Source organism: Rhipicephalus sanguineus, chromosome 4 (assembly GCF_013339695.2).
Source record: "Rhipicephalus sanguineus isolate Rsan-2018 chromosome 4, BIME_Rsan_1.4, whole genome shotgun sequence".
In the NCBI taxonomy this organism is placed as follows: domain Eukaryota; kingdom Metazoa; phylum Arthropoda; class Arachnida; order Ixodida; family Ixodidae; genus Rhipicephalus; species Rhipicephalus sanguineus.
Window position 1 is genome coordinate 209,695,894 of NC_051179.1, and position 27,139 is coordinate 209,723,032.

The 27,139-nt window shown below is 44.0% G+C and overlaps 2 protein-coding genes across 2 annotated transcripts in view; one reads left to right on the plus strand and one right to left on the minus strand.

Moving 5' to 3' along the window:
• Positions 1 to 4,085: 4,085 nt before the first annotated feature.
• On the minus strand, positions 4,086 to 17,016 carry LOC119391081 (3-oxoacyl-[acyl-carrier-protein] reductase FabG). Its single transcript, XM_037658764.2, has 9 exons — positions 16,898 to 17,016; positions 15,899 to 16,038; positions 14,447 to 14,539; positions 11,401 to 11,539; positions 7,853 to 7,893; positions 6,953 to 7,022; positions 5,269 to 5,305; positions 5,105 to 5,168; positions 4,086 to 4,412 (listed from the first exon to the last, which is right to left on the minus strand). The coding sequence occupies exons 1-9, from the start codon at positions 16,932 to 16,934 to the stop codon at positions 4,254 to 4,256; spliced, it is 780 nt and encodes a 259-aa protein (XP_037514692.1). The 5' UTR covers positions 16,935 to 17,016; the 3' UTR covers positions 4,086 to 4,253.
• Positions 17,017 to 17,388: 372 nt separating this feature from the next.
• The window catches only part of LOC119391082 (serine/threonine-protein phosphatase alpha-2 isoform), a 61,002-nt gene continuing 51,251 nt past the window's right edge, over positions 17,389 to 27,139 (plus strand). Inside the window, exon 1 of the mRNA XM_037658765.2 lies at positions 17,389 to 17,578. Within this exon, the coding sequence (XP_037514693.1) occupies positions 17,521 to 17,578 (58 nt within the window). The 5' untranslated portion in view covers positions 17,389 to 17,520. The remainder of the gene's footprint in view (positions 17,579 to 27,139) is intronic.

Here is a 27,139-nt window from a genome sequence, read left to right on the forward strand (position 1 = left end):
GAATTCTGACTTTGGCTTGTTGACTTTAATGCACCACGTGTGTGTCTCTGGTGCTTTTCGGTGGTTCAGAAAAGCGCTGCGGCGAGTGTTATATGCTGTGTGAATGTATCGCAGCAACAACTTCGCCAAGGTACCTCCTGAGCAAATGGAAGTGCTTACTGGACTGCAGTTAACATATTCACTTCCATATCCTAATTGGACACTGGAGCTATGAAAGATCCAGATGGGTTTCAACTCTTGGGATTCTTTAACAGGTGTCCATTTCTCCGCACTCGGACTGTGCCTATAAACAAAAGAACATGGAGAACAATTTACAGTGAAGTTCCAGTAAAGCGAACTCGGTTAAGACGAATTCTCACTTGTCTCCCTTTTTTTTCTAATCGTCAACATAAAGGCATGGCACAGTTTTATCGTTAAAAATTTGGTAACAATAGGCTCATGTGCATTTTTTTTTAAAGCTGTGAAGTCGGGTGCGCGTTAGATGGGTGTAAAAATAATACTTGAAGGCATAGTTTTTATTAAGTTGAGCCAAATAATTGCTTTTTGTTATTTTTCCTTCACTTCATTCACTACTTTCAACTAACATATTTGGATGCACTTGGCTTGTTAGCATGTCTTTTTAGGAGGCACTTGTGATAAGACAAACAAATGTCCGTGATCCCTTCGAGTTCGTCTTAATGAAAGTCTGCTTCCTTTTTCTGATTGACGGAGAGTCAAAGAAAATGGGCACATACAAGTCACTTTGACACTTGTTCTTGTATTGTTTCACCACCGCACCAATCACGATGGCTCACTTGCTTTTTGTTTTTAACCCATATATGCCCAGTGTCCAACATATAGGATGCTTCTTTGATGCACTCTAACATAGCTATTTCTTTAGCTGATGACTAGCGCCACCTACAGCACATCAAGCAGGCCTCAATGAGGTCTGCTTGATGTGCTGTAGGTGCCGCTAGTCATCAGCTAAAGAAATAGCGATGTTAGAGTGCATCAAAGAAGCATCCTATATGTAGGACACTGGGCATATATGGGTTAACACCTCCAATCCCAAGCACAGAGTTGAAACGGTTACTTTTGTTACTCGTTGCCGCATTTCAGAGCGGATAGAGTCAAGGAACATGTGAAATTATAACTGCCAAAATCCAAGTTTTTATCACACTTTACCATACTTTAAATACACGTGGATTTTTTTACTGAACTGGTTGCCTGTGTAAAGGCACCCAGTTTTTTTTTGCTGTTTTTATATAAATTAGGGGTCTGTGAATATTCGAAATTTCGAATATTTTTCGGATAGTGTTGGCTATTCGATTCTGTTCGCACTGGAATTTTACTATTCGAACTTCCCAAAAACAAATACAGTCAACATCCAATTGAAAGTGACCCCTTCAGATTTTTAATAAGCTTCACCTCATTACACTCTCGTATTGCGGCAAAGCTGCCTTTCAAGCTCCGTTACAGTCGAACTTGGCCAAGAGACGTCAGATTGGAAGTGGTCCCTAGATTTTTCAATAGGCTTCACCTCGTCACACCCCTGTATTGCGGCAAAGCTGCCTTTCAAGCTCCGCTACGGTCGCAAATGTATTAACTCAAGAAAACGCGGGTTCCAATATGGAGATAAAAGATGTGGCAGAGTTGGGGGCTCAATTAATGCTGTTTTGGACCTGACATTTGGACAGGAAGTCCGAAAAATCGGACGCCAGAGCTTTTTAGCATCCAAAATTTCAGATGTTCTTATATATCAACGTCTACGAGGCAGATTTGGAACCCCGGACTTGAAGGGAGCACACCCTTGTCTGCCACATCAGTTGGGCTTCCACAGAAGTTGAAAGAGAAGGAGAGGCTGAGGAAATGGCTTCTTCGCCTATTGCGTGTAAAGTGTTGTCGGCAACACTTTGGTTGCACCAAATCATGTACATAAATACGATTCGGCCTCTACATTGCCTCATTCTTGATAAGACAACTATGAAACACCACCAGCGCTTCATCAACCTAGCAAAAAGAAACACTTTCATGTTGCTATCTCATGAGAACATACTTAGGGATTCTCTGCAACTTCTGTCTGTGATTTCACTTTGAAGTATTCGAAAATTATTCGATTCGATTCGCACTCAATGTTTATTATTCGAATTCGCTTCGCACCCAAAATTTTGCTATTCGCACAGCTCTAATATAAATACATGTGATTTTTTTTACCGAATTGGTTGCCTCTGTAAAGGCACCCAGTTTTTTTTTGCTGTTTTTATATAAGTGTGGCTACCATTGGTTCGGGACAGAATGAAAGTAGACGCATGCAAGTAATAAAAATTTTGAGTAAGAGTTTACTAGCCCTTGCTAATTTAAATAGAGACTATACAAGGATGTCAAATGTTAATTTCTGCTTGAATAACTGGCATAGCAGCATTTCATAGAATCTACAGGGGATAACTCGGGAGTGCAGACATGCTAGAATTCTTTCGAGTGGAACTGTGTAGAAATGCGGCTGCCTCCAACTTTTCAATACAAACATCACTGCTTACTGCAGTCACTGAAAAGAACATTATTCAATCTTAGTTAATTGGGCGACTGACAGCAATAATTATTGTCTCACCTTGTGTCCCCCTGGATACATAAGTTATTTGGAAAGGTAGTTTTTATGTACCTCCCGGTGCTGAATTTTAAGAGAATCATAAAGCTTAATTTTGAACACCCAGTATAATATTTGGCTCATATGTTCACATGACCCTTGTCTACAGATTGGTAACATTCTATTGATTTGTTCGCGATGTGTTGTGGGACCCTTTAAAGTAAAAACAAGGGGTGTGCGAATATTCGAAATTTCGAATATTTTTCGAATAGTGTTTGCTACTCGATTCGATTTGCACTGGAATTTTACTATTCGAACTCCCCAAAAACAAATACAGTCAACGTCCGATTGAAAGTGACCCCTTCAGTTTCAATATGCTTCACCTCATTACATTCTCGTATTGCGGCAAAGGTGCCTTTCAAGCTCCGTTACGGTCGAACTTGGCCAAGAGACAGTCAACGTCCGATTGGAAGTGGTCCCTAGATTTTCAATATGCTTCACCTCATCACACACCCGTAATGCGGCAAAGCTGCCTTTCAAGCTCCGTTACGGTCGAACTTGGCCAAGACAGTCAACGTCCGATTGGAAGTGGTTGCTAGATTTTCAATACGCTTCACCTCATCACACTCCCGTATTGCGGCAAAGCTGCCTTTCAAGCTCCGCTACGGTCGCAAATGTATTAACTCAAGACAACGCTGGTTCCAACATGGAGATGAAAGATGTGGCAGAGCTGGGGGCTCAATTAATGCTGTTTTGGACCTGAAACTTGGGCAGGAAGTCCGCAAAATCGGACTCCGAAGCTTTTTAGCATCCAAAATTTCAGATGTTCTTATGTATCAACGTCTACGAGGCAGATTTGGAACCCCGGACTTGAAGTGACCCCTTCAGACTTTCTATACGCTTCACCTCATTACACTCTCGTATTGCGGCAAAGGTGCCTTTCAAGCTCCGTTACGGTCGAACTTAGCCAAGACACAGTCAACGTCCGGTTGGAAGTGAGCACACTCTAGTCCGCCATATCAGTTGGGCTTCCACAGAAGGTGAAAGAGGAGGAGAGGCTGAGAAAATGGCATCTTTGCCTATCACGTGTAAAGTGTTCTCGGCAACACTTTGGTTGCACCAAATCGTGTACACAAATACGATTCGGCCTCTACATTGCCTCATTCTTGATAAGACAACTATGACACACCACCCTGCCAGCGCTTCATCAACCTAGCAAAAAGAAACACTTTCATGTTGCTATCTCATGAGAACATACTTGGGGATTCTCTGCAACTTTTTTCTGTAATTTCACTTCGAAGTATTCGAAAAATGTTTGAGAAATATTCGAAAATTATTCGAAAATTATTCGATTCGCACTCAATCTTTATTATTCGAATTCGCTTCGCACCCAAAATTTTGCTATTCACACAGCTCTAGTAAAAACTAACACTGGGCAGATGCTCACAGCAAGGCACAGTCTAACGGTAGGATGCCATGTTGATGACACCTTTTCATGGTGAAACAATGCATGTTGACAATCTTGTTCACAAAATAGTTATTTATTCAGAAACTGTACGAATAGAAGCTGAAGTTGACACTGGGATAACAGGTGCTCGCTGCCACCATCGTATATTCTTGAGCACTACCTTGAAGAGACCAATTCACGGGAGGGCTGAGGTCTGTGCATTTGGCAGTGACGAGGGAAGGCCTATCGTGGGCACATGACGCTGCGCCCTCCATCGATGGCAAGCGTCTGGCCAGTGATGAACGAGGAATCATCCGAGGCCAGGAAGGCAATGGAACGTGCCACCTCCTCAGCCGTGCCCACACGACCCAAGGCATGGGTGGTTTTGCAGTGCTCCAGGAACTGCGAGTGAAATGTCATGTGCAATTCACATGCCGATTCAGAAAACAGCACATTATCTATACTGTGCAGGCTAGCCTTTTTGGTGCTCGTTCACTGCTAAGCAGTTGCACTGTTCACGAAAAGTATGCACATGTCTACATTTGTCCGCACAGTGCTACAGAGAGTGGCAGTCATTTTAACATCTTGGTGTGAATGCAGCACTAACAATGATGCTGCATTCACACCAAAATAATGCGGCAGTAACAATGACGAAAAAAAAAAACGCACACATTTTTATTTCTTGCTTCCCAGGGCCGCAGTAATGTCATACACAGCTCTGAATGGTTGCAGCAAAGCTTTTACATGCCGGCGATCACACCGGTGCTCGTAATTATAGCGTGCATGTGTAACTGCACACAGACGCAAAAAAAATCAGCTATGATCCGCAAAATATAGTAGCCTTTTTCCACACTTAACACGCTTCGCCGCATAACATTGTACGACGGAAAAGCTAAATTTGCGTGTGCTGCAGTGTGCATGCGTGACAAAAGGATGTATACTGTATGTTAAACCTTTCCCTGCTGTTAAGCAGTTGTGAGAGTATGGCTTGTTTTCTGCCTCGTTTCTTCTGTCATTTTTATTTTTTGCGCTAACTTACCTCTGCCATAATGCAAGACCAACTATTGCCACAACTTTTATAAAGAACCACAGACCTGCGCATACTGGGCGTCCGTCATGCCACCTCGCTTGTGCACCTCTGTGACAATGACACCAGGGCTGCAAGAGAGAAGGCGTTAGTCATATCGACCCGCCCAGGACAAATAAAGAGTTATGCTCAGCTTAATATAAAGTGTTATGGAAGCAGCTGTGAACATACTTCACTGCGTTTACCCGGACACCATCAGCAGCCAACTCTGAAAAAGAAAACAAAATACTGAATAAAAATAAGATGTAGGCATTCTATAAACATCATAAAGAGTGTAGAACAGCTGTGGTGACATTTCACTCATATGAAAAGACCTACAACACTCCAGTGCACGGGCACCAGGCAACACCGTGAAGGCTACAACAGCTCCTCTTGTTGCATGCATTTGTCACAAAAAAGGGGTGCATCCCATACGAAGAACGTATAGTATGCATACTGTGAATCAATGTAACATTGCATTGTGTATAACTGCTCCATGGAGGGAATCTTTTTACTTCTGAAACTTTTTACTATCAAATGAGCAGAGTGATACCTTTTTGCAGCCGTAAGTCCACACACACCAATCAAGCATAACATGCTGCATTATTGAATTACCAATAGCACTTAAATAACGTAAAAATCCGTAAATGGGGGGGTTTACGGTTTATGGGCAGATTTTGCACAAAATAAATGCTTGATTTTGGGGTTATTTGAGGCGGCCTACAATTTAAGTAAATATTTCACCGACTCGAGCAAGAATAAAAAAGTTGGCTAATTAAAATTAATTAGTTAATGCTTAGTCATGAAAAAAATACAGGTTGTGTGTACACACGACTGCCACTAATATACAGCAGGTAGAACTTTCCTAGAGCGCATGGTCTTTAGATAAACATATCGGTCCAAGTTAGCTGAGACACCCGGTATATGCTCACACATACAAAAACAGACGAACATAATAATATCTGGGGTTTAACGTCCCAAAACCACGATATGATTATGAGAGACGCCGTAGTGGAGGGCTCCGGAAATTTCGACCACCTGGGGTTCTTTAACGTGCACCTAAATCTAAGTACACGGGCCTCAAACATTTTCGCCTCCATCGAAAATGCAGCCGCCGCGGCCGGGATTCGATCCCGCGACCTTCGGGTCAGCAGTCGAGCGCCATAACCACTAGACCACCATGGCGGGGCTCAGACGAACATACATAAAGGGGGTCCCCCCACTGTGGAAATTTCTGGCTATGCCCCTGATGAAGGGGCAACAAATGAAAATTTATAGATATATTATTTATAGATATATACTATACATTGCATGACAGAAATTGCGTACACTGTTTTGGCAATTGTGCTCCTTGACTCGTGACAATATTTTTCAGAAATTTCCGGTCCTTCCATTCCTTCTTTGCAATTTTCAGCTACTTACTTTAACAACGGCACTTTACTTAAAGCATCCCTTGCTCAGTGCTGCTGCGGTGGGTGACATCTGGCTGGTCGCTATTCTACTGCACGTTTGCCACAAGAACAGCATCGCAACACTGAATTTTTTCCCTTGTTTTATTATGATGGCACCATTCTCCTGATGCTACTCTTAAACAGTGCTTCTGTTTGTATATGTGGTACAAAAAAAAATGCAAAGTTCGACCCTGCAAGGATTACAGCCTCACAGAAAAAAAGCAGAGGCTTTTTGTCCACATCCTGATGCACTCTTGTAACAGTTTGGTGAATTTCGTTCGATTCATTAAACAGCATGGTTGAAGCGAGTGCTACTGAGATCTATAATGAATATATTTACTGGTGGCCTGTTCTAGACCAGTAAATCTTCTAAGCATGTACGTACTAGTACTACAGTTCTTTGATGCGTGCCAATCACTACTCACCGAGAGCAGCGGTGCGTGTCAGTTGGTCCAGACCAGCCTTGCTTATGTTGTAGGCAACAACATTGGGAAACTGCACAAAATATAAAAGCATGTTAAAAGGTTAGCACCGCTTTGAGAGATCCCGCAGTGGGAGGTGTCAGGTCATATTTCACAACTGTTATATTTGCACGCCTCGACAGAACAGCTCTGTCCGACAAACATAAAATGTGTCAACACTGCAGCATATAATGCTACAACACAGAAAGTAACTGTGTCTTTCATATCACGTGTTGAGATCATGTGCTGCCAGCAAAGCCCAACAGTCGTGTCGCATACTGATGGCACATCAACGGATCATAATGGTGCGTGACAGAGAGATGCTCTTTCATGAGAACGCCAAACATGCTACTCCAGATACAAATATACAAGGATAATTAAAGCACCTTGTTGAGAGCTGTGTGTCCTGGTAACATCATAAGTGCCTTCACAGTGAGCAAGAGTAAGGAGAACCAAATAGTTCGGGTTTTTTTGTTAGTTGCAACAAAATGAAGCCAGCCAACAGCAAAGCAAGGAAGACTTATGAGAAATTTAGTGCTTTTAAATTGCAGTTCGCAAGTTACAACAAGGAAATGCTGCCAATAAAAAAAAATTTCCAATTATGAGCCGCGCAGCTTTGCCAAGTTTGCTTTAACTGTATACGCCAATTATCATCACCAAGTTAGCAAGAGGAAAATTTGATTGCAGTGGCCATTTAAGCTTTGCTAAGTGTCTTCAAACCACAGACAGAGGAAACTGTTTTAGAGAAGCATGACAAACTTGTGTCATGGTCAGATGTGCTGCTGAGTTGCTTCACCACCACATCATTGAAGCACTATGGCCCAGTCCAAGCTTCTCTCGAAAAGGTAACTTGTTCCAACTTACAGCTCGTAGTCCAGTTACACTGGAGACGTTCACGATGGTCCCTGGAAAGAGGCAAGGACACTTTTCAATCACCAAGTGAACTTCACAAGCCTTCACACGTCGAAGCATACGGGAACATTCATTCATCAGGAAATAACAAATAAATAACTTTTGAAGAGGATCTTTAAATGACAGGTCTCGAGATTTTTATTTCCCATGTATAAAATAGTTCATCTCCCTCAACTCGACTTTGAAAGTGTGGCTAATGAAAGTGATGCAATCAGACTGTGGGTTAGGTTAAAGAAAACACAGAAATAAAAGCTTAAAAACGGCTATGCACACCACTGATTAACCCTTTTCCTACAGAGTTTTTGGGCAAAAAACAACACAAGAATGCCAAGTTTTTTTATTTGCATATTTCATTCGATGCATCTTGAAACAACTTTAAAAAAAAAACTATTTAAAGGCACTTTATTCACAAGATGCAAACCAAATATTTTTTGAAAATATGCAGAGGATTGGCTTCACTGCACTGCACCAAGGAAAGTGCCCTAACCTCTTTAGCTTTCGGTGCAGAAAATGTGTCTCTGAAGTTTAAAAAATCAAGCACGCTGACAAGCGAGCTTGTGATAAAGAACCTTAGATGCACTTAGATGCTTACATCTACTGATGTTTAATGCCAATACGTTGACACGCGGTCATCGTCCAAATTCGATGATTTAGAGAAAATACGCTGCTCCGTATAGTCGCTGCCACACTCACATGAGAACTGAAATTCTTCTTCATTCCAAAAATCTTTGGCAAACAAGTGTTTTCTTCTGTTTTTCCGAACGGAGCTGTTGCTGGCATGTGCGTGCCACTTGCCCACAGAGGACGATGCCATTTTCTAATTACATTCACCAGAATCAAGTCCTTTCTTGACCAAAATGCAGGCTTTGAGCACCCTTTTAAGTTTTTTACTCTGCCATCTGTTAAGGCCAAAAAAGAACAGAGCCAGATGAATCAGGGCAAATGAAATTGAATTACGAGGCCTTATGAACCATAGCTAAGATATGATATAATGAGGGGCACTGCTGTGGGGCACTCGAGAATAATTTTGACCACCTGATGTTCTTTAACATGCACCTGAGCCTAAGCACACAGGTATTTTTGAATTTCGCACCCATTGAAACTCGGCTGCCATGGGTGGGAACTTAATTTGTGTGCTCATGTTCAATACCACCACCAATAAACTACCACAATTGGCACCTACCTATCCCAGAATCAAATGCACATCCAGTTTTTATGGGTTCAAGGCAAAAACACAAACACTAATGTCAAAATGGGTTCTTAACAAGAAAAATGTACCATGCCCTCGGTTCTGACAATCGAACAAAGATGAAACTAAGGGACTTTGTCTTTACACAGTGAAAATTCATCTGTATTTAACGACCATCGTCGCTGCTACACGACAGCACTTTATAGGCATCTATGCATCACAGCATGCCAACTTCTATACTATTTAATTGTAATTTGAGATTCCTCCTTTATCGCAGGAACCTGCAATAATTTGAACAGGAATGGGGGCTCATGCTTAGGCCAGCTACTATGCTAGCTTGTTCTTCCACATGTGCGCTTTCCATTTACACAAAAAAAGTTAATTTCTCGGCACATAAAAGAGCTTATCTTAATGAGCTTCTCGTAATTAGAGAATGACAGTGGTACACCATTGTAGCCGCATCCTACATAAGAACTTGTTCTGTTGGCACTTTGTGATTGTTGCAGTGATGATGTTGGCTTTAGGTAGTAGCAAACACAGTTTTGTTTATGTACCTCATTTCACCGTGCAGGCAATTTCTGCACCTTGTTCTTTTCCAAGGAGTGGTGGAGAAAGAGGTTATGAATAACAGAAATGGGTAAACACAATAACGATTCCTTGTGATCAGCGCCGTTATTGTTTCAATGTTCACCCAGAACAGGGGTTCTCAAGCACTGTGACCTCGGGGAACCCCAACGGCATTTCCAGAGTGCTGCAGAAACCCTAACCTTACTTTATCAAGTAGAAAATCGGGGCGAGCAGGGGTATTTAACACTTCTTGATGCACACAACCACAGTATTAATTCACCGCCCGCATTGGCCTATGATCTTTAATACCGAAAACCTTCGACGTTGATGTGCAACTCTTGATGATACACAGACTTGCGATTCCTCCATAACACTACCCCCCCCCCCCCCGCCCGCGCCGAGTCACGTAGTGTGCCCACAACCATGCACTGCATGCAACAGGCACTGCCCGCTGTAAGCAATGTGTTCATGCAAACGAAGCGCCGAACATACAGAAGCTTGTTTTATTTTTTGCAAAACATAAATGAAGGCATGCCAGTCACACCGTGAAATGGCTGTTGACTGATACGCCGATCGTAAATGATTATGTAGCCGACAGCCGGCACGAAGCGCTGCCTCTTGCGCGTATCAAAGCGCTCGTTGCACATTTTGTTTGCAAAACCGACATAGTGCAGAGACAAATCAGTGTGAAAGAAAACTGCCACGTGAACGCCGGCGCACCATGAGCCACGAATAAAATGCCGAGGTGCCCATTAACAAACTGCGCTCACGAGCATGAATTACCAGCGTCACCGCAAGTCGACAAATCTTCAGTGCTGCTACCGTGTAGGTCTCTCGCTAGCCGCAGACACCCGACGTGCGGATGGTGTCGTTAAATGCAAAATTTCTTGCAAGTTTTCTCTTCGAAGTCATAAATTAAGTGCTAATGGAGGTAAAACGAGAGCGGGTCGCATTCGTTCTGACCGCCTGCGGAACCCTGAAATGTCCTTCACAGAACCCCTGGGTTCCGCGGAACCCAGTTTGAGAACCCATGACCTAGAAAAGTGGCATCTTCAGCAGAAGGTGACGCATCATTAACATATTTACTGTCTCTTACAGTCAACACAAATGATGCTGCTGTCGTTAGGGTCAGGTATGTTCGTGCCAACCAGTCAACACCGACTTTTTCATGGGGGCATATTTCAAGATTGAAGTAAAAAAAAAAGTTTTGGCCCATAGACATGTACGAGGCCAGGACCTTCAACAAAATGCTAACCATGCACAGCTCAATTAGTCCCTACTTCGATGACTATGTGCATCTTGTGGAAACTCAACTGCTTCAATAAATAGGACGAGAGCCTGAATGTCGAATTGCAACATTGTGCATGTTCCACGAACAAGTCATTAGATGATGAGAACTGCAATTTCTGCACATAGTAGGTCATTCAAATCATGAACAAGAGTACTAATGCATTCCCTCAGTAAACAAAAATGTTCTGATCCTGTAAGCTTTAGCTTTTTTTAACAATTCAGTAAAATGACACATCTGGTCCCATGAAATCTAAGTTACTGCTGTTTTAGCGCGCTACAAGAGAAGCGTTTAAATATAAAAAAAGTACACATTGAAAAGTTTCCTTATTCTTTCACGAAAGTATGCATAACATCCAACTGACAACTGCCTCAATCTACTGCATAACATTCCCAAATGTGCAGGCAATGCACAATTCCTCGGATAAATGGACACGAGTTTCCACAATACACGCACCCTTGGTCTTCTTGAGATGTGGGATGGCGAGCTGCATCATGTAGAAGATGCTGCGGAGGTTGACATTCATTATCTCGTCGTAGACCGACAGTGGCGTGTTCTCCGTGGTGCCGTTCTTGAGAATGCCAGCACTGTTCACCTGCACCACACAGAGCACGCATTGCAATCTCTGTGAGTGTTATATAATGCAGAAAAGTGTAACGTGCGGTCAATTGTCATGAACACAGTGGTCCCCCATTGCGAACAGGATGTCTGCCACTGAATCACCTCCCATCCTTGGTGGCGTCCTTGCCACAAAATGAGTCACTCCACCGGGGGAGCGTGTCACGCATTAAAAGGACAACAATCAAGAAAGCCAATGATAAGATTGTGTCTCGGGGTTTCCGAGATGAGCATTGTTTTCTTCATTATTGAGGTTTCATATTCTTAATTTATCGCAATAAACTGACAGGCGCACCATGTGGCGAAAACACTGAGAAGAGTGTAGGTGGACGAAGAGCTTGTGAAGCGAGGCACAAGGGGTTCTTGTACGGCAGATCAGTCCAGCGAAATCCCGCAAGGTGGAGGTCAAGCACAGTCATTCCTCATAAATACAATCTCGTGCGTCATATCCATCCATTATTAATAGGTCTTGCTATGCATTGCAGGCTAACTGCTGGTGCTCACAAACGTTAGAGAACACACGACATTATTTGCATCATGCACACAATCAGGTTAGACAAGACTCCCGATAAAGATGACATGCATGCTCACATTGTCTGTGTCGTCCACTTTTCAACATGACTCTTCTCACACAGAATCAGCAGTGACAGTAGAGAAACGCATCAGGTGCACTCGTTAATGAAATAGACTTCCGTTAATTTGACTCGAGTTGGTGGGACTTCTCAGCTGATTCACACCTAACTGACAAATGTGGCCTTGGCTGGCACCTATACTTCTACAGGCTCAAAACAGATTGTTATTTCGACCCTGAAGCTCAATTCGTGAAACCATCTGAACTTTAATGGCCAGCACTCAAATCCTGACCCTAGCCATGATTCAGATCCTGCAGCCATCATTTTGAATGCAGTTAAACAGCAAATGTGTCGAAAATGCACAATCTTTAACCAGAAATGTTGTAAGAGTCTTGAGCAGATTATGAAGCAGTAATGGCAACTCACAATGAACGATTTAGTACCACATTTGCTCAATTATGTCGCCTCTTGTTTAAAAAAGAAAGTTTAAAACAAACTTTAAGCTGCAATTGGACATGAAGTTGCATTTGCAGCAACAGCCTGGCGTCAGCGCTAGCACCATTGCTACCGTCATAACAAAAGGGTGATGCAAGTTTTTGCATAGGATGGTTACGACAAGGTACCACTTCAGACTGATTTTGAAACCAAGGTTTATGTAAAGACCAATTTCATGCACTGAACACATTGCAAGAGAGATGCGATGCATGATTCTGATTATCTGGAGACTTGCATGTGTAGTAAGGCAAAGTGGCCACTCTAAGCTTGGCCCAATGTCCCATTCGTGATGATTTCGCAGCCATTAAAGAGATACTGCATATCAAATATAACAATGGGAAAAATACGCATTCCCCATACGGCAAGAAAAAGCTGCTTGATATTAACGACAAACATTTAGCATTAATGAATTTCCATTTTATACGCATAAACCCTACAGGCTACATCTTAAGTTGTGTAGCCAGATGAAGAGGCATGTTACGGTATTTGTGGTACAAGATATGCACACATTACATGTACAAACAAACCAACTGGCCCTGCCAATGAAGATGGCGCTTGACCGGGATCAAACACTTAAGAACATAATTGGTTCCCTTCCAAAAACTTGAAATACATCCCATCAAGCTAAACTGCAGCATTGAAGTTGCCATGGTATCAGGTTTGCTTGTGCCTTCTGTGACCATGTTTATATATAATTGGCTAAACAGTAATGCTGAATGAAGCAGCAGAGTGTTTGGAGGTCTTCCTGTTTCTCCAGCTTGCTCGATAATTCAATCAATGTAGTTGGTCCCATCCAGATTTAGTTAATTGAGACAGAATGCATTTCCATATCTATTTGTGCAATAACGCACTTAATCTTTGAATGAATTCTCGCAGAAAAAGATTTCAAAAAAAAAAAGAAAATGCTACTGTGATTCTTAAGCCTGTACTGCTGCTCTTCACGCTTAATGATGGTGAAAAAGCAAGAAATCAGGTGTATCAAATCTTTTTTTCTGAAGAGAAAATTAAATGGAGCCTGAAAATGACATGTCACAAGCTGTAACACTAACCTTTCGTATTTCTTTGATCTTTTATCATTGTCGTACACATGGGTTCTGGTGCTTTTAAGGATTGTCTAAGGAAGGGTCACAGTAAGGAACTGATGCATGGGCTGCCACCAAGACTTATGGCCACGTCCTTTTATTTCTGCAGGCCCCCTGCTACGCTGCCAGACAAACTAAAGACAAAGTAGGCTGCACATAGGGGGTGCCACCAACTGATACATAAGAGCACTATACAGACACACGCTTTCTTTTAGTTCACGGGGACCGCCTTTTTCACTTTCTTGTGACGCACTTTATTGCTCCGTGCAGGCCGCCCTTCAACTTATATGCTGCTTCGTGAATGACATGGACTGCTCTACAAACATTGCACGCCTGATGCGTATGTTTCAGTACCTTACAGACGGTACGTGACAACACTAGAATGTACTGCGATGCATGTATTAAAAGGTGATGAATTTCGCCACCGATCAGATTACTGACGGCCGACAACTGTAAGTTGCTGCTGTCAGTGTACAACGTGTACTGCTTGTACTTTGACTTTTCATTTCCTGGGCACAAGTTCACCCAATAAAATGTTTGGTCTTTAACAGCCTGACTGGTGCCTTCTTCACCGTCACGACCACATGACAATATACTGTCCTTAGCGCAGTCTTTTACGCTGTTTGATGTTTTCACTGCGCACGCATACCAAGGAAAAGGAGCACAGCCAGAGTGTAAGAGACGACCAGCCTAAGCTTCTAACGCTTTCACTACAATACAGCAGCACAGACTCACGAGAATGTCGATCTTGCCAAAGTGTTTCAGTGTCTCGTTCACGATGGCAGCAACGTCGTCTTCCTTGCAGACATCCCCCACAACCACCAGGACCTGCAATTATGACAGAGAGACTGACGAATGTTCGTGAGTTGAAATGGCCTCCATGCTGTCCCTATAGCATCGTGCACATTTCTTGCATTGTACTTGATAAGACAATATGAAAAAAAAAAAAAACATAGTCATGTTGGCTTTTACTTACAACTACAAACAAAAAAAACGAGCATGAGACACTTTGAACAGCTCATCACGGTGTCCGTAACGTTTCTTCTTGCTTCCAATAGAACAATGCAATTAAAGTAAGCCCTAACAAGAAGACACACAAACGACATAGACACAGCACCCGTCTATGTCGTTTGTGTGTCTTCTCTTGTCTTCGTACCATTGCGCTGCACATACTCAGTATATTTCAAGACATGTACCAAATCGCCCATCAACGGATCCTTCAAGAAGACAAAGCATTATACAAAGTTTCACTGAAATCAGTTAGCCCATTCAACAGTTCATTCACACTTCAGTTTAGCATCACCCCCCTTGAAGCAGGGAACACAACGGCATGCTTCTGTATGCAATGTGACATAAAAACACAACGATTAATTAATTTTCATTGTTTTGCATGCTGGAACAACGATATGATTATGAGGCATGCTAAGTGGGGGGCTATGGAATAATTCTGACCACCTGGGTTTCTTTAATCTGAACCTAAAGCTAAGTACACGGGAGTTTACACATTTCGCAACCATAGGAATCCGGCCGCCATGACCGAGAACCAAACCTGCGTCCTCAAGCTTAGCAGCAAAGCTACAACGGTGAGTGACATAGAAAATGGCACACCCACTAAAACTCTGACAATTTCCATGAATTTCCAACAACGTGAAAAGGCATTATTAAAGCTTATCGCGAGATGTATCCCTGTCAAATCACAAATCTCGCTTTCCTTGGAAATAAGCCATGCCCCCATTCTCCTCTCAATGAGTAGGGTAGCAAACTGCACAAAGTCTAGTTAACTTTCCTGCCTGGGAAGAAAACGTGGTTTTTTTTTTTTTTTACAGGCAAGATTAGGCCAGTTAGTGCTCCACAGCAGAACTTGCATTGAAAAATTCAAACGAAGGTACAAGGCAGATGCAATGTCAAAGCTGTCATGCCTTGTGCATCTGTTTTTGTGTTGGGCTGGTAATAGTGACACCACAAATTTTAGTGATATGCGACGTCATGTGGTGACATCGTCATGTGATGATGATTTTTTGCATCACTCGTGTTGACGCCGCTGGCAGTCAATTTTTGTGTATGATAAGGCATCTAAGCTAGGCTTTTGCCTTGGATGCCTCATTCGTGCATGACATCCTGTCACCAAGAGTTGATCACAGAGTCACCGTGTCCTTACACTTTCCAACGGCCTCAACAGGAACGCACCTTCTCCTTTGGGACTCCTTTGTCGTGGCACAGCTGGGCAACTTTGTCCAGGGCATCTTTCCTGCGGCCGTTCAGCACAAGCCAGCTGCCCAGGGATGCAAAGTACACCGCAGTCGCCTGCCCAATGCCCGATGAGGCGCCTGCATGACAATGTTGAGCAACAGCAGGCGTCATTTCTCAGGTTCACCATGCTATCTGGTAGAATGTCGTCTGGCCACTACCTCGCCATCGTGCTTTTTTAAGAGATCGTGTCGTGAGGGCAAAGAGCTAGGCTGCTCTTCTGTACAGGGGTGAGAAATTAAGCGTAAAAGTATAGAATAGATATGTGCACAGGCAGTAACCGAACACACAATGGTGTCCTCGACGTGTCGAGTGCTCTACTGATAGTTGTCTAAAGAACGCTCGCTGATAAATTTGCTGCTCTGTACTCGCAGAACACCGCCAGAATAGCGCCTTCCGATAACGTAATAAATGCCCGGCGACAGCACACGAAAACAACATAAACCGTGGGTGGAACGCCAACTACGATAGATTAGACTAGTTTGTACGTACATTAATTTAGCCGCGGTCACTTAGATGACTTGAAAAGTGTTTTCACAATTTGCCGCCGTATAAGGAAAACAATCGTCCGTTCACGTACAGTCCCGTGGCGGCTTCGTCGTACCACAGGGGGGCCCGTAATCCTCTCGAATAATTAAGAAAGCGCTTACGTAGCTAACATGTCCTTAGGAGTGTGCTAATGAACATTAATACAGGATCCAGATAGAGATTTGCGGTTCGAGGCGCGCTGGTTCCTTCGCTGCCACCGTAATAACGATACCAACTAGTCGGGTGTGCACGTGCGTAGGTGTGCGCGCAACACACACATCGAGATCTACTTCGGCCGTAGGTCATGCTGCGAAGTTTCGTGCCAAGGCCTGTCGCCACCTTCCTTTCGAAGTGGTAGTAGCCTCCGTTTTCATGCCCAAACTGTGATAAGGAGTGCATGGTTACACGTACCTGTGATGAGAGTAACTTTGCCGTCTAGCCTGGCCATGATCGCACTCGCTGTCACCTCAGTTGCGTGAAAGTGAATGGAGTAGTGACGCGAGCACGACGCGAGAACGCAAGTGTTTCTGTTTCGGATTTGACGCTTTCGTAGCTGGCAACATGGAGTTATATTAACCAGAGATATTAACTCTATGGCTGGCAGTGCCAGCTCCTTGAAAACTCAAATAAAACATATATTTTAGTTAATAAACTAGAAAACGAAGTTAACATTTTATTTCCTTATTTTTCTCTTGCGTATCTTAGGCTTGAGCTAAACGGCAGCAAAAAATTAAAAGCAATATATTTTGCGGGGTTTACTAAACAGCGACAATACAAATTTATTTTAAGATGAGTTTTTTTTTTTTTTTACAGGACGCTCGATTTAGCCACGCTTGGTTTTGATAAAGCAGAGTGTTTCATGGTTGTGTTGAAGCGACACCAGGGCGCAGCACTTCCGCGCTCGCGCTGGTGACGTCATCAGTGCACGTTCGTGGTGGTCGACTTCGGTGACCTGCGAGCGGCGTTATCGGCACGGAAGTTGTCCGGCGGCAACGCGACTCCCGACTGTTCGTCTCCGAAGGCAACCCTCATCGATGGCAGACCAGCCCGAGCGACTCAACATAGACAACTTGCTACAGAGGCTGCTCGAAGGTGAGAGCGGCGGCGAAACCGAACGTCGCGCTGCGGTAGTCCTAGCTGAGAGCGACCCGGTGTTTTGGGTGGACGTCGGTTGCCGATGAATGGGTTGACAGCTGGCCACGCGCCGGCTGCCGGTGCCTCCGCAGCGTCTCTTTCGAAAGGACGCCGCCAACCGCCAGCTCCGATCGTCGACGTTTTCTCTCGTGCTATTTGCGAGTTAAACGGAAGCGTGAAAGAAAAAGAATCGATCGTCTCCCGAGGGGGTGAACCCCGTCGCGCGGATCCGTATTTAGCGGGCTAGCACGCTTTGGTTTTCCGTCCGCTATTTTTCGCCCTACGCGCGTTTCGTGCTTGCCGGTGATGATGACCTCGCGACGGGGCGAGCTCCGTTTGTTTTCTCGCCCCCCTCCGCCGATCGAAGCGATGAGGGAACGTGAGAGGCACTTCGAAACAAAACTCGGCCGTCGCTTCTCCTCGGCCGCGTGACGGGTTCACCGGAGTCGCGAAGTAGAGGCCGCGGCATTTGCATGCCGAGAGGTGAGCGGGTTTGCAAATGGGTATCGCGTACCGTTGCCACACGCCGGCTGGCGACAGCGCACCCATACACGATGCACTGCTATGGGTGTGCATCCTTGTCGACGTTTACTCAACGAGTTGAAACACACACAAAAAAAGCTGGTGTATCGCTGACAGCGCGCGTGCGTGCGTTCTTTCGCCACCGGGTTACTTTCTCTGCTCGTGCACCGAACGTGTGCATGTGCAACAGCACGTGGGATGTCGGCCGGTGCATTTTGCATTTCCTTTTTGCTAGTCTCGTCACCGTCGTAACAAACCGTTGCGTCAGTGGTGGACGGCCGGCATTGATTGCTCGCACGTGTTGTTCTGATAACGGCTGGTCCACTCTGCGCGTTTATCGCGCTTGTCTGGACCACAGCTAGTGTCGCGTGCCCTTGACCTCGAAGCGTTATACGACGTTCGAGCGAGGCGCGCTTGGTTTGTCGTAGCTTTCGGTTTCACCTAATCGTTGCCCAACATTTCGCGGTGCCACAAGTGAGTGCGGTTTCACGTGTGATCATCACATTCGGTAAATAGTGAACACTGCCTGTGTCATTATCTTCAATTTGGTCATATATATGCATATATATATATATATATATATATATATGTGTGTGTGTGTGTTTTGTTGATCTCCTACTCCTAACTTCAAACCTTTTACAGGTCTAAATGTGGACTATCAGTTCAGTGTGTGCAGCAGGGATGGAAGTGCAGTGAAGTGAAGTTTATTTTCCTTTCAAACAAAGGAGGAAGCTGGGGCTAAAGGCTGAATGCCCGACAAAGGCCTCGGCTCCCTTGTACAGTTTGACTTAACACAAAAACATGACTGAAAATATAACACAATGCATAAATCAGCTGCATTTGCAAGTGTACAAAAGAAGCAACTATTAAGCATACGACTATGAAAATGATATTATACAAAACATAAGACCAGAGTAGAGTAAATATTTCTTTGCTTCCTTTTTAAACATTTTCAATGAAACATCAAAATTAACATTTGTCGACAGTTTATTAAAGGGACACTAAAGGCAAATATTAAGTTGTCGTTGATTGTTGAAATAACGTTCCAGAAACCTCGTAGTGCTACTTTTATGCCAAGGAAGTGCTTATTTTGAAATAAAATCACGTTTTAGTGGTCCGCATCGCGTTAGCGCACTTCAAATCACCCGCCTGAAATCAGTCTTTCATACGTCACTGCTGCCGTGCCCAACGTTGCCCACCTTTATTGTGCGGCGGCGTTTACTGGCGGCGTGCGCCATTCGGGCATCCGACAACATCACATGCATGCGGCATTTTGTCGAACTTTCTGTCAGAGCGGCTTTCACGAGCGCGCAAAACACATGTGGCAGTACGCGGTACCGAAACTACCACTGAGACGTGACCGCGTGAGCGAAGCAGGGCGCCAGGTGAAGCGCAGTTCGGCGAAAACAGAACCTTTGAACCACGCGCGCCGTTCCCCATGGCAACGCCACGGAGGTTCTTTTTTCCCATGAATCAAACAGAAACAAACAAACAGCATTTTATTACGTCTCTTGATGCACGGAAGGTTCTTTTTTATTGCTGCTAGTTTGATTACTAGTGATTAATTGCAGGCAGACTCTCGTACGTCATCAGGATCATTTTCAAAATGTGCAGCTTGTGGCACTCATCGTGCGATACATTTAGCTTAATTTCTCGGTAAGGAGGGCACTGCTGTTGATTATATTGCCGTTTTAGACGTCATACATTGAGCTTCACTCTGGCATAAGTTATTTCCCTTTAGTGTCCCTTTAATGGCCACAGTTATCTGATGAGTCAGTTTTTGTTTGTCATAATTGGCAAACAAAAAGTGCTGCTCCAAAGTGTAATATTTGTTAGTAACTGCTTCGGACGTGCTCCGAAATGGCGTTGGGAAACTGAAAACAGTGAACTTGAACCGTGTGGCCACCCAGTGAGCCTAAACGAAACCAAAAACAAGCTATATATACCATCATCCCAGTATGCAGCTTGCTTACTAGCTGCATACTGGCATTATACGTATATGTCTGATTTAGCTGTGTATTTGTACCTCACAGACTATTTGGTGCAATGTGTGTGAGACTGGTTCAATGTCATACTGATGACTATAACTTCTGCTGTGTTGACTTTTATGTGTGACTGCTTACATCTAACACTTTACCAGCTTTGACCTCATTTATGTCACAAGAACTGGCATTTTAAGTGTATAGCTCGTTCAGCTGCTTTTCTTTTAAATTTATTTTCGATGCTGGCTATTTTGGTGAAATATGAAAATAAAATATTGCTTTGACCTTGTACTGGTTACAAACATATGCTTTGGCAGTAGTTACATGTGATTGTTGGTGCTTTTATAATTTGTTGCTCAGCTTCGTCGCTTTTATATCATTTCTGCCACAAGTACTGATATACGTAGCACTTAGTGTTCAGTGACCATCCATCTGCTTAGTTATTTCTCTTGCAATTTGCAGTGATTGTTGTATGTGCAATATGTTCAAGAATAACTATTAATATTTCAGATGCTTAACTCATGCTTTAGACTCCAGGAGTCACTTGGAATATTTTGCCATCTGCTTCAAAAACACCAATAACTGCTCCAAAAAGCAAAATGTCGCTTCCATCACAGGTGCAGATGTGCATTGTCGAAGTGTAGTGTGATGCCAGCATCACCTTCTCATGTACCTTTTCACGTATGTAGCCTCTTTATTTGGTGCGACGACTGCCACTTGTACCAAATAAGACGGAATCCGTAATAAAACATTAGGGAGTTTTCAAACAGGGGCCCCAAAGCCCTTTGCATGTGCTTGCTTTGGGTCAAACAGGAGCCGAGTTTTCTAATAGGGTCTGCGGTGCTTTGGACACTCCCTCTATAGGTCACTCCAGTCTTGGCCAATAGCCGTCGCTTCAGTGGGTGCCGCCATGTGTGTTTGACCCAAGGCTTTTGGGGCAGGCTTCGGGGTTCCCACTAAATTCGTGAAATAGCGTCCCCAACGCAAAACCCAAGCGCTGTTAGGGTCTCACGCCTGCGCAGTGGCCTTGACGCTATATCTTGGGGCCCCTATTCGAAAACTCCCTATTGGCTTTGGTATCATCCATCGGTTCATTTCCTTCCTGACGAATTAAAACCAGCAACTGTCCAATGGTGCATTTAATACTTGTTTGTTCACACATGGCCTTCTTTAAGTGCATTTGCCGCATTCAAGTAGTGACCACTGTCTGGCACTGACGTTTTGCTGTAGCCACGTGTATTCAGAATGCAAAACACTGGTACGGTGGTTACAGTGCTCAGCTGCTGACCTGCAAATCGCGGGTTCAATCCCGGTCGCATTTCGATGGAGGCGAAATGCAAGTATTAGTAAAGGAATCACGGTGGCACAATCAGCCGCACATTGCTGGTCACCTTTTAGATGCAGTGCGATTGCATCTCTTGAAATTTGTCGTAATTGGGACTTTCAGTTTTATGTTTGTAAATTTCTTCTTCCTGCTGAAAGCCTAGTGACTTTCAAACCCAGCATTCTTTAATATTACTTCAGAGAACGCTGCCCAGAATTTCTCTACAGGAGTCGCCTGAAGGTGACTCCTGAAGTCGCATCATCACCTGAAGGTTTTCCTTTGTTTCTTATTTTCATCGGAGAGGTGAATCGCGGGCCTTCACATGGACTCTTAACAAGGTTGTGCCTTCTTGTATGCCACCTTGAACAGTTACTAGCTACGTCATGTTACGAAAGATATCATCATTATCCGTCTTCATGTTTATCAGAATACCTTCACCGAGAACGAGGTTAACTGCCTGCAGCGTTAACTCCATCCTTACAGGTTGCTGTTGCCCTTGTTTATTCTTTGCTTATTAAAGTGACGTCTTTGGAGCGCAGGCAGTCTGTGCGTACTCTGCCTATGTTCCAGCCGGCTTGGCTGCGCGCCCAAGGACAGATCTTTTCTCCTTCCCTGTTAGCTTTGCCTTTCTTTTTTACTGTTTTTTAATGGAGCTTAATAACTATGAAGCCTCCGTTTGGCAACGGTGCTTTCACAATGCTGGGTCCCTGGGAAGACACTGAGATAAACTGACACATGACTTCTTGAAAGAGTTTCAAGGGAAGAAAAAAAAAATGCAGACACATTCAAGCCTAACATAGCTTGGCTGTGCTCTGTTGCAGGGGCTTAGAGGCCAGCTGCGATATATTTGAACCTTTTAAAAAGTCTAGTTTGAGATAGTTTAGCGGTCTCCGTGGCAAGTCTTAAAGTTTATAATAGTAGTTTTGAAACCTAGGGAAACTCGTATCTGTTTTGTTATTGAATCTATGGAAAAAATGCCACTCACTGGAATGATTTGATGACCCAGAATGTTGCAAGATGTGGTGCAGCTCTGTGGTATATGCGACTTCCTAGATCATGCTTGGATTTGTCCTACAACACCAACCAGATGTCAAGCGGCTTATGAGAAAATTGTACAATCACCAGTCATTTAGCTTTACCAAAACTGCTTCAATTATGTGTACTGTTTGTTTATAACCGACTTAGCCAAAGCCTAAACTTCAAGTTGATATTCAGGCTGCAATAAAAAGCCCTTGCATCCCCTGAGGCTCTCATGGAGTAGTGATAATCATCAGGCTTGCTCGCTTTTGCTTTCTTAAAAACTGATGCACGTGCTACATTCCTATCAAGAATGCTCCATCATGCCAATGGTGTTTGCGCTGGTTTGTTCCCTGGAAGTGATGTTCAAGCTAGGAAAGGCTCTCAAACGAAGGCGACTGTTCTGTAAGAAATGCACCCCAACGATCTTTTAGAGTGTACTTGATGCACATATAGTGCAGCCCTGACTGCAGCCCAGCCATATCTATTTTATTGTTGGAGTTGTTAGGAATGGTTGAAGGTTTAAATTAACATGGAGCCATTTGCACAGGATCTTTGCAATTTTGAAGCCACTCTCTCAAAGTTGCATGCAGTAGTCTCATACGTGCCGACACGAACACTGAAAGGTGTCACGTTTTGTGCAGCTGTGTATGTGTGTGTTTTTTTGCACAGCTCTGCAGTTGGAACACTTCTTGCGCAGCAAAGGGAAAGTGTACAAATGTCGAGAGTCATAATAGGTGCAGGTCTTTTCAGAAAGTGCAAGGTGTATTTTAAAAGGCCACTATAAAGCAAGCCTGAGCTTGTATGCAGAATTGCTTGAAAGCTCATGATTTACTGCCTCGCCACTTTATTGCAGCTGTATCAAATGCTTTTCGTTGCGAACTGCAATTCCCCACCAAGAGTGCTGAAAGAAAAAAAAACGCGATTGAGAGCTTCAGCTTGCAAATACTGTGGAACAGTTGTCGGTTTCATATTTTTATTTCTGTAAAAATTAAAAAAATCACAGCATATCCACGGAGTGAATGATGATGAGTGGGCGAAGCTGCGGAGGTTCATCGGTAAACCGTGAATCTTCCGTGAATTCTGTCCAGTACATCATCACCGACGTGAGATCGGGCGCGTTTATACTAAAGGTTCAATGAGTTATGACGACTTGCAGCTCACTTTAATTTTACATGTACGCTGTGAATTTTCATTGTTTAGAAAACCATTGCTTTAGAAAACATCTGGCGTCTTTCGTTTTGCTTTTACAAAACATCTGGCGTCTTTCGTTGGTTTATTTCATCAATCAACGGCGTTTTGAACAAAATTTTTATTGTTTAATCACGCACAGGAGAAATCTCACCAGGCACTACCTTCGAGGTAAATGGCTGCTAATGGCAATGAGAGACAGAAGAAGTCGGCTTTTAGCTAACACTTACACTTCTACTTCTACTAACGTTTCTGACTGGAACGTGCCAATGGCTGCTAATGGGGAATGAGAGACAGAAGAATTCGGCTTTTAGTTAACGCGCACGCTGCGAATTTTTTATTTTTCAACAACGCACAGGAAAAATCTCCCCCCGGCCCCACCTTGGAGGTCAAAGCGTAAGACTGGTTACGCACTACGACTACTACGACTACGAGGGACGAACGGGTGCCGCCTTAAGGAGCTTCGCCCCTAAAAAAAAAAAAGTTTTTTGTTGTACACATTGCTGGGCCATACAGCATTTCTCAATAGTTTGTATTGCTACTTGTAGAAATCTAACGCTGATTGTTTGACTAAAACTTTTGTGGTAGATTGTCAGAGGCACCGTGTAAAATTCAGGATTCTGCCACTGAGGAATCTGATCCATCACTGAAGGACATGGCAAGAAAAAAAGTTGGCCGCGTATCTGCGTGCTTCGCTGCAAATGTCGTGTAAAGACGATAGAAGAGGCGCTGCGTGAGATATGAACGCCATCTGGCAATACGTCGGGAAACGTGAATGCTGTGTTGCGGGCTGGTAGTCCCGGCGCAGCAGCAGGCAAGACCGGCGGGGACGCCAGCCAGCCCGAACACGCGGTTTGGCGCGAAGCGCTGAAGCAGAAGAAATGTCCGCACTCAACGAGTACTCTCCACACACTCTTTTATATTCACGTCGCCTGGGTAAAGCAGGAATGCCAGAGCGGAACTGAGCTCGCTCGCTGGATTTCAAGCAAGACGGACGTGCCTGCCGCGATGTCCTGGATTACTCCTCGTACCTCTCGCTGACCGGCGCCCCGTGACGGACTCCTCGCCCGCTATGCCGTGCGCCGCTCATCGACGGGGCCTTCTCCGCTTCGCCGATGTTGTGCACCGTGCCTCTAGCTGTGTTTCGCGGACCCGTCCCTGAACTCCCGTGACTGTTTCCTCATCTTTCCTGTCCTCTTTTCTCTTCGTTGGATGGATGTGCTCCTATCACTTTTCTATTTTCCCACTATTCTTTTATTCCCTCCTTACCTCCACCCTACAAGGCACTGCGCCGTGTCGCCTATAGGCAGAGAGAAATTAGATGCCTTTTTCCTTTCCTTAATAACCACAGAAGAAGAAGAAGAACTGAAACCGAAACACAACAATGAGCTCGCGCAGAGGGCAGGCACGGAGGAAGCCAAGTTTTGGCGCAGTCGCATTTTCAGCGCAGCTTAAGAAACTAGGGTCTCTAGAATTACGTATCTATGTATTTTCTATTAAAGGAACACACCACCTAATACTTACCTAGTGATGTTGCGCCTCAGATATGCGAAATGTTTGCTTTTTGATCAACAATGTACAGAAGTATGAACCTAGTGAGCCGTTCACGATGGCTGGCCCTTGTGCAAGGGGTTCAACTTTGGCCGAGTGGCTGAATCGAGGGACGTGCCGACAAACAGAAAGACAGACAGAAAGACAGACCAAAATTTCTGCGTTTAAGTTCCCCAAGAAAGACTATCGTCTTTAAAAAAAAGGTGTAAAAAAATGAGAAGACTCAAGCCACCAAGAAGGATGGGCGAAAGGAAAGAGCGTCACTCGCAACTAACTGCATTCTTGCAAGACCATCGCATCAACAACAAGCTTTACTGTAAGAATAGGCATTTCTCAATAATTACCACTGGGTGCAAAAGAAAGAGGAAAGATAGAGGAGACTCCGTTAACATGCACTCGTCTTGTGTCAACTCATGCAAGACTTGGGCTTATGCCTCGAGGGGTGTGCCTAATGCCCGTCTAGGTTCATCTTGCCTGGCCTAAGGTGACACAAACCAATTACGCTCATCTAGCACGCTTGTTTGTGGTGACAGTATGGGAATGGCAGTGAGAATTTGTTAGCATCTAACGATACTCTGCAAAGGATTGCTCATGGCATGCTGTGGTCGCCGTTCGTGTGTTGAGACACTGCGGAGAACATTGAGTCTTTCCATACTGCTGAAAGTGTACATATTTTGGTGCATCTAGGTTTCAACATTTTGCTTTAAAACATCAATGCCACATGTAGCATTACACATAAAATTGTAGCCTTATGTTGCTCTTTCGAGTGGAAGCTAATTGATTGTAGTGCTTGAAAACTTGCACCTGAATATCCATGCAAGAAGCAGTCTGAAAATCAAGAAAGAAAAAAATTTTGCATTTTTAAGTACTGAGAGTAAAAAGGTCTGAAACAGAGCAGACGCAGTGGCCGAACAGAGCAAAGACTAAGCATTAGAGCAAACATTCAGGCAATGAGACCTGACTGAAGATATTTTGTCAAAATAACTGGCTTCAACTCGAGGCATTCCCATGTTGAATGCTGTTCATCAGTCTGCATTGTTGCATGAAAGTGCCTAGGATTTCACATAAATGCGACTTACCAATCACAGCATTAGCTTTTCTTTTCACAAAAGGGTGTACAATTGAACCTCAATGATTGTGTGGGACTTCATTGTTCGATTTCTCTAAGCTATTTGCTCCAAAAAACTCTTATGCATGAATTTTTTTAGGACATTCTCGGACACCTGTAGATATATAGCCAAAATAAAATTTCATTGCTACAAGTAATATCTATGAACAGAAATTAAAAAAAATTAACAAGTTGCTTTGCTTTCATATTCCCTGATGTGGAACAGTGCTTGGGCTTCGTGTGATAAAAGGAAAAAAGAAAAGGTGCCCTTGTGAGCATTCACGCTGCAAGCTGTGTGATGCAGTTCACTCGAAGCACAGTCACGGCTGGTAGACTTTTTTTTTTTTTTCACTTCAGTGCTTCAGTGTGAAGAAAAGCAGTCCTTGCCTGTAAAAAAAAAAACGCAGCTCCTGCAAGGCTTACTTTCGATACGTCAGCACTTCTTAGTGGCACGTTGCCAAGAACGCGGGCCTCCAGCACGGATTGCACTGCATCGCCTGTTTAGTCTGACATGGCTAAAGTTGTGAGGAGAAGGTGCAACACGGTGGAGGGATTTCACGAAGCATTCTTTCCGTCGGTTGCGGTGTACACTTGGTGCCTGGAGAGCTGACTTGAGCAGGAGGGCAGTTTTGTTACATGAAGCTCTCTCGCTCCTGGAGCCTGGAAAAATGTGCACTCAGCCTGTGAAATCTGTAGGTGCACATCAAAGGGCAGCTGGGAGAAAATTATTCACCATGTAACTTGGTGGCATGGCTTTTAATTACGCTACTGGTGTTGCATCTCTTGTGGGAAGTGCAAGACTAGAGTGTGGATGTATTGTATCA

Bases quoted from the DNA above. Each gene is read 5' to 3' on its own strand.
- LOC119391081 (XM_037658764.2), bottom strand. From the start codon at position 16,934: ATGGCCAGGCTAGACGGCAAAGTTACTCTCATCACAG. The intron at 16,039-16,897 runs GTACGTGTAACC...ATTGTCATGCAG, and splicing joins CAAAGTTACTCTCATCACAG to GCGCCTCATCGGGCATTGGG. The intron at 14,540-15,898 runs GTGCGTTCCTGT...TCATAATTGCAG, and splicing joins AAGGAGTCCCAAAGGAGAAG to GTCCTGGTGGTTGTGGGGGA.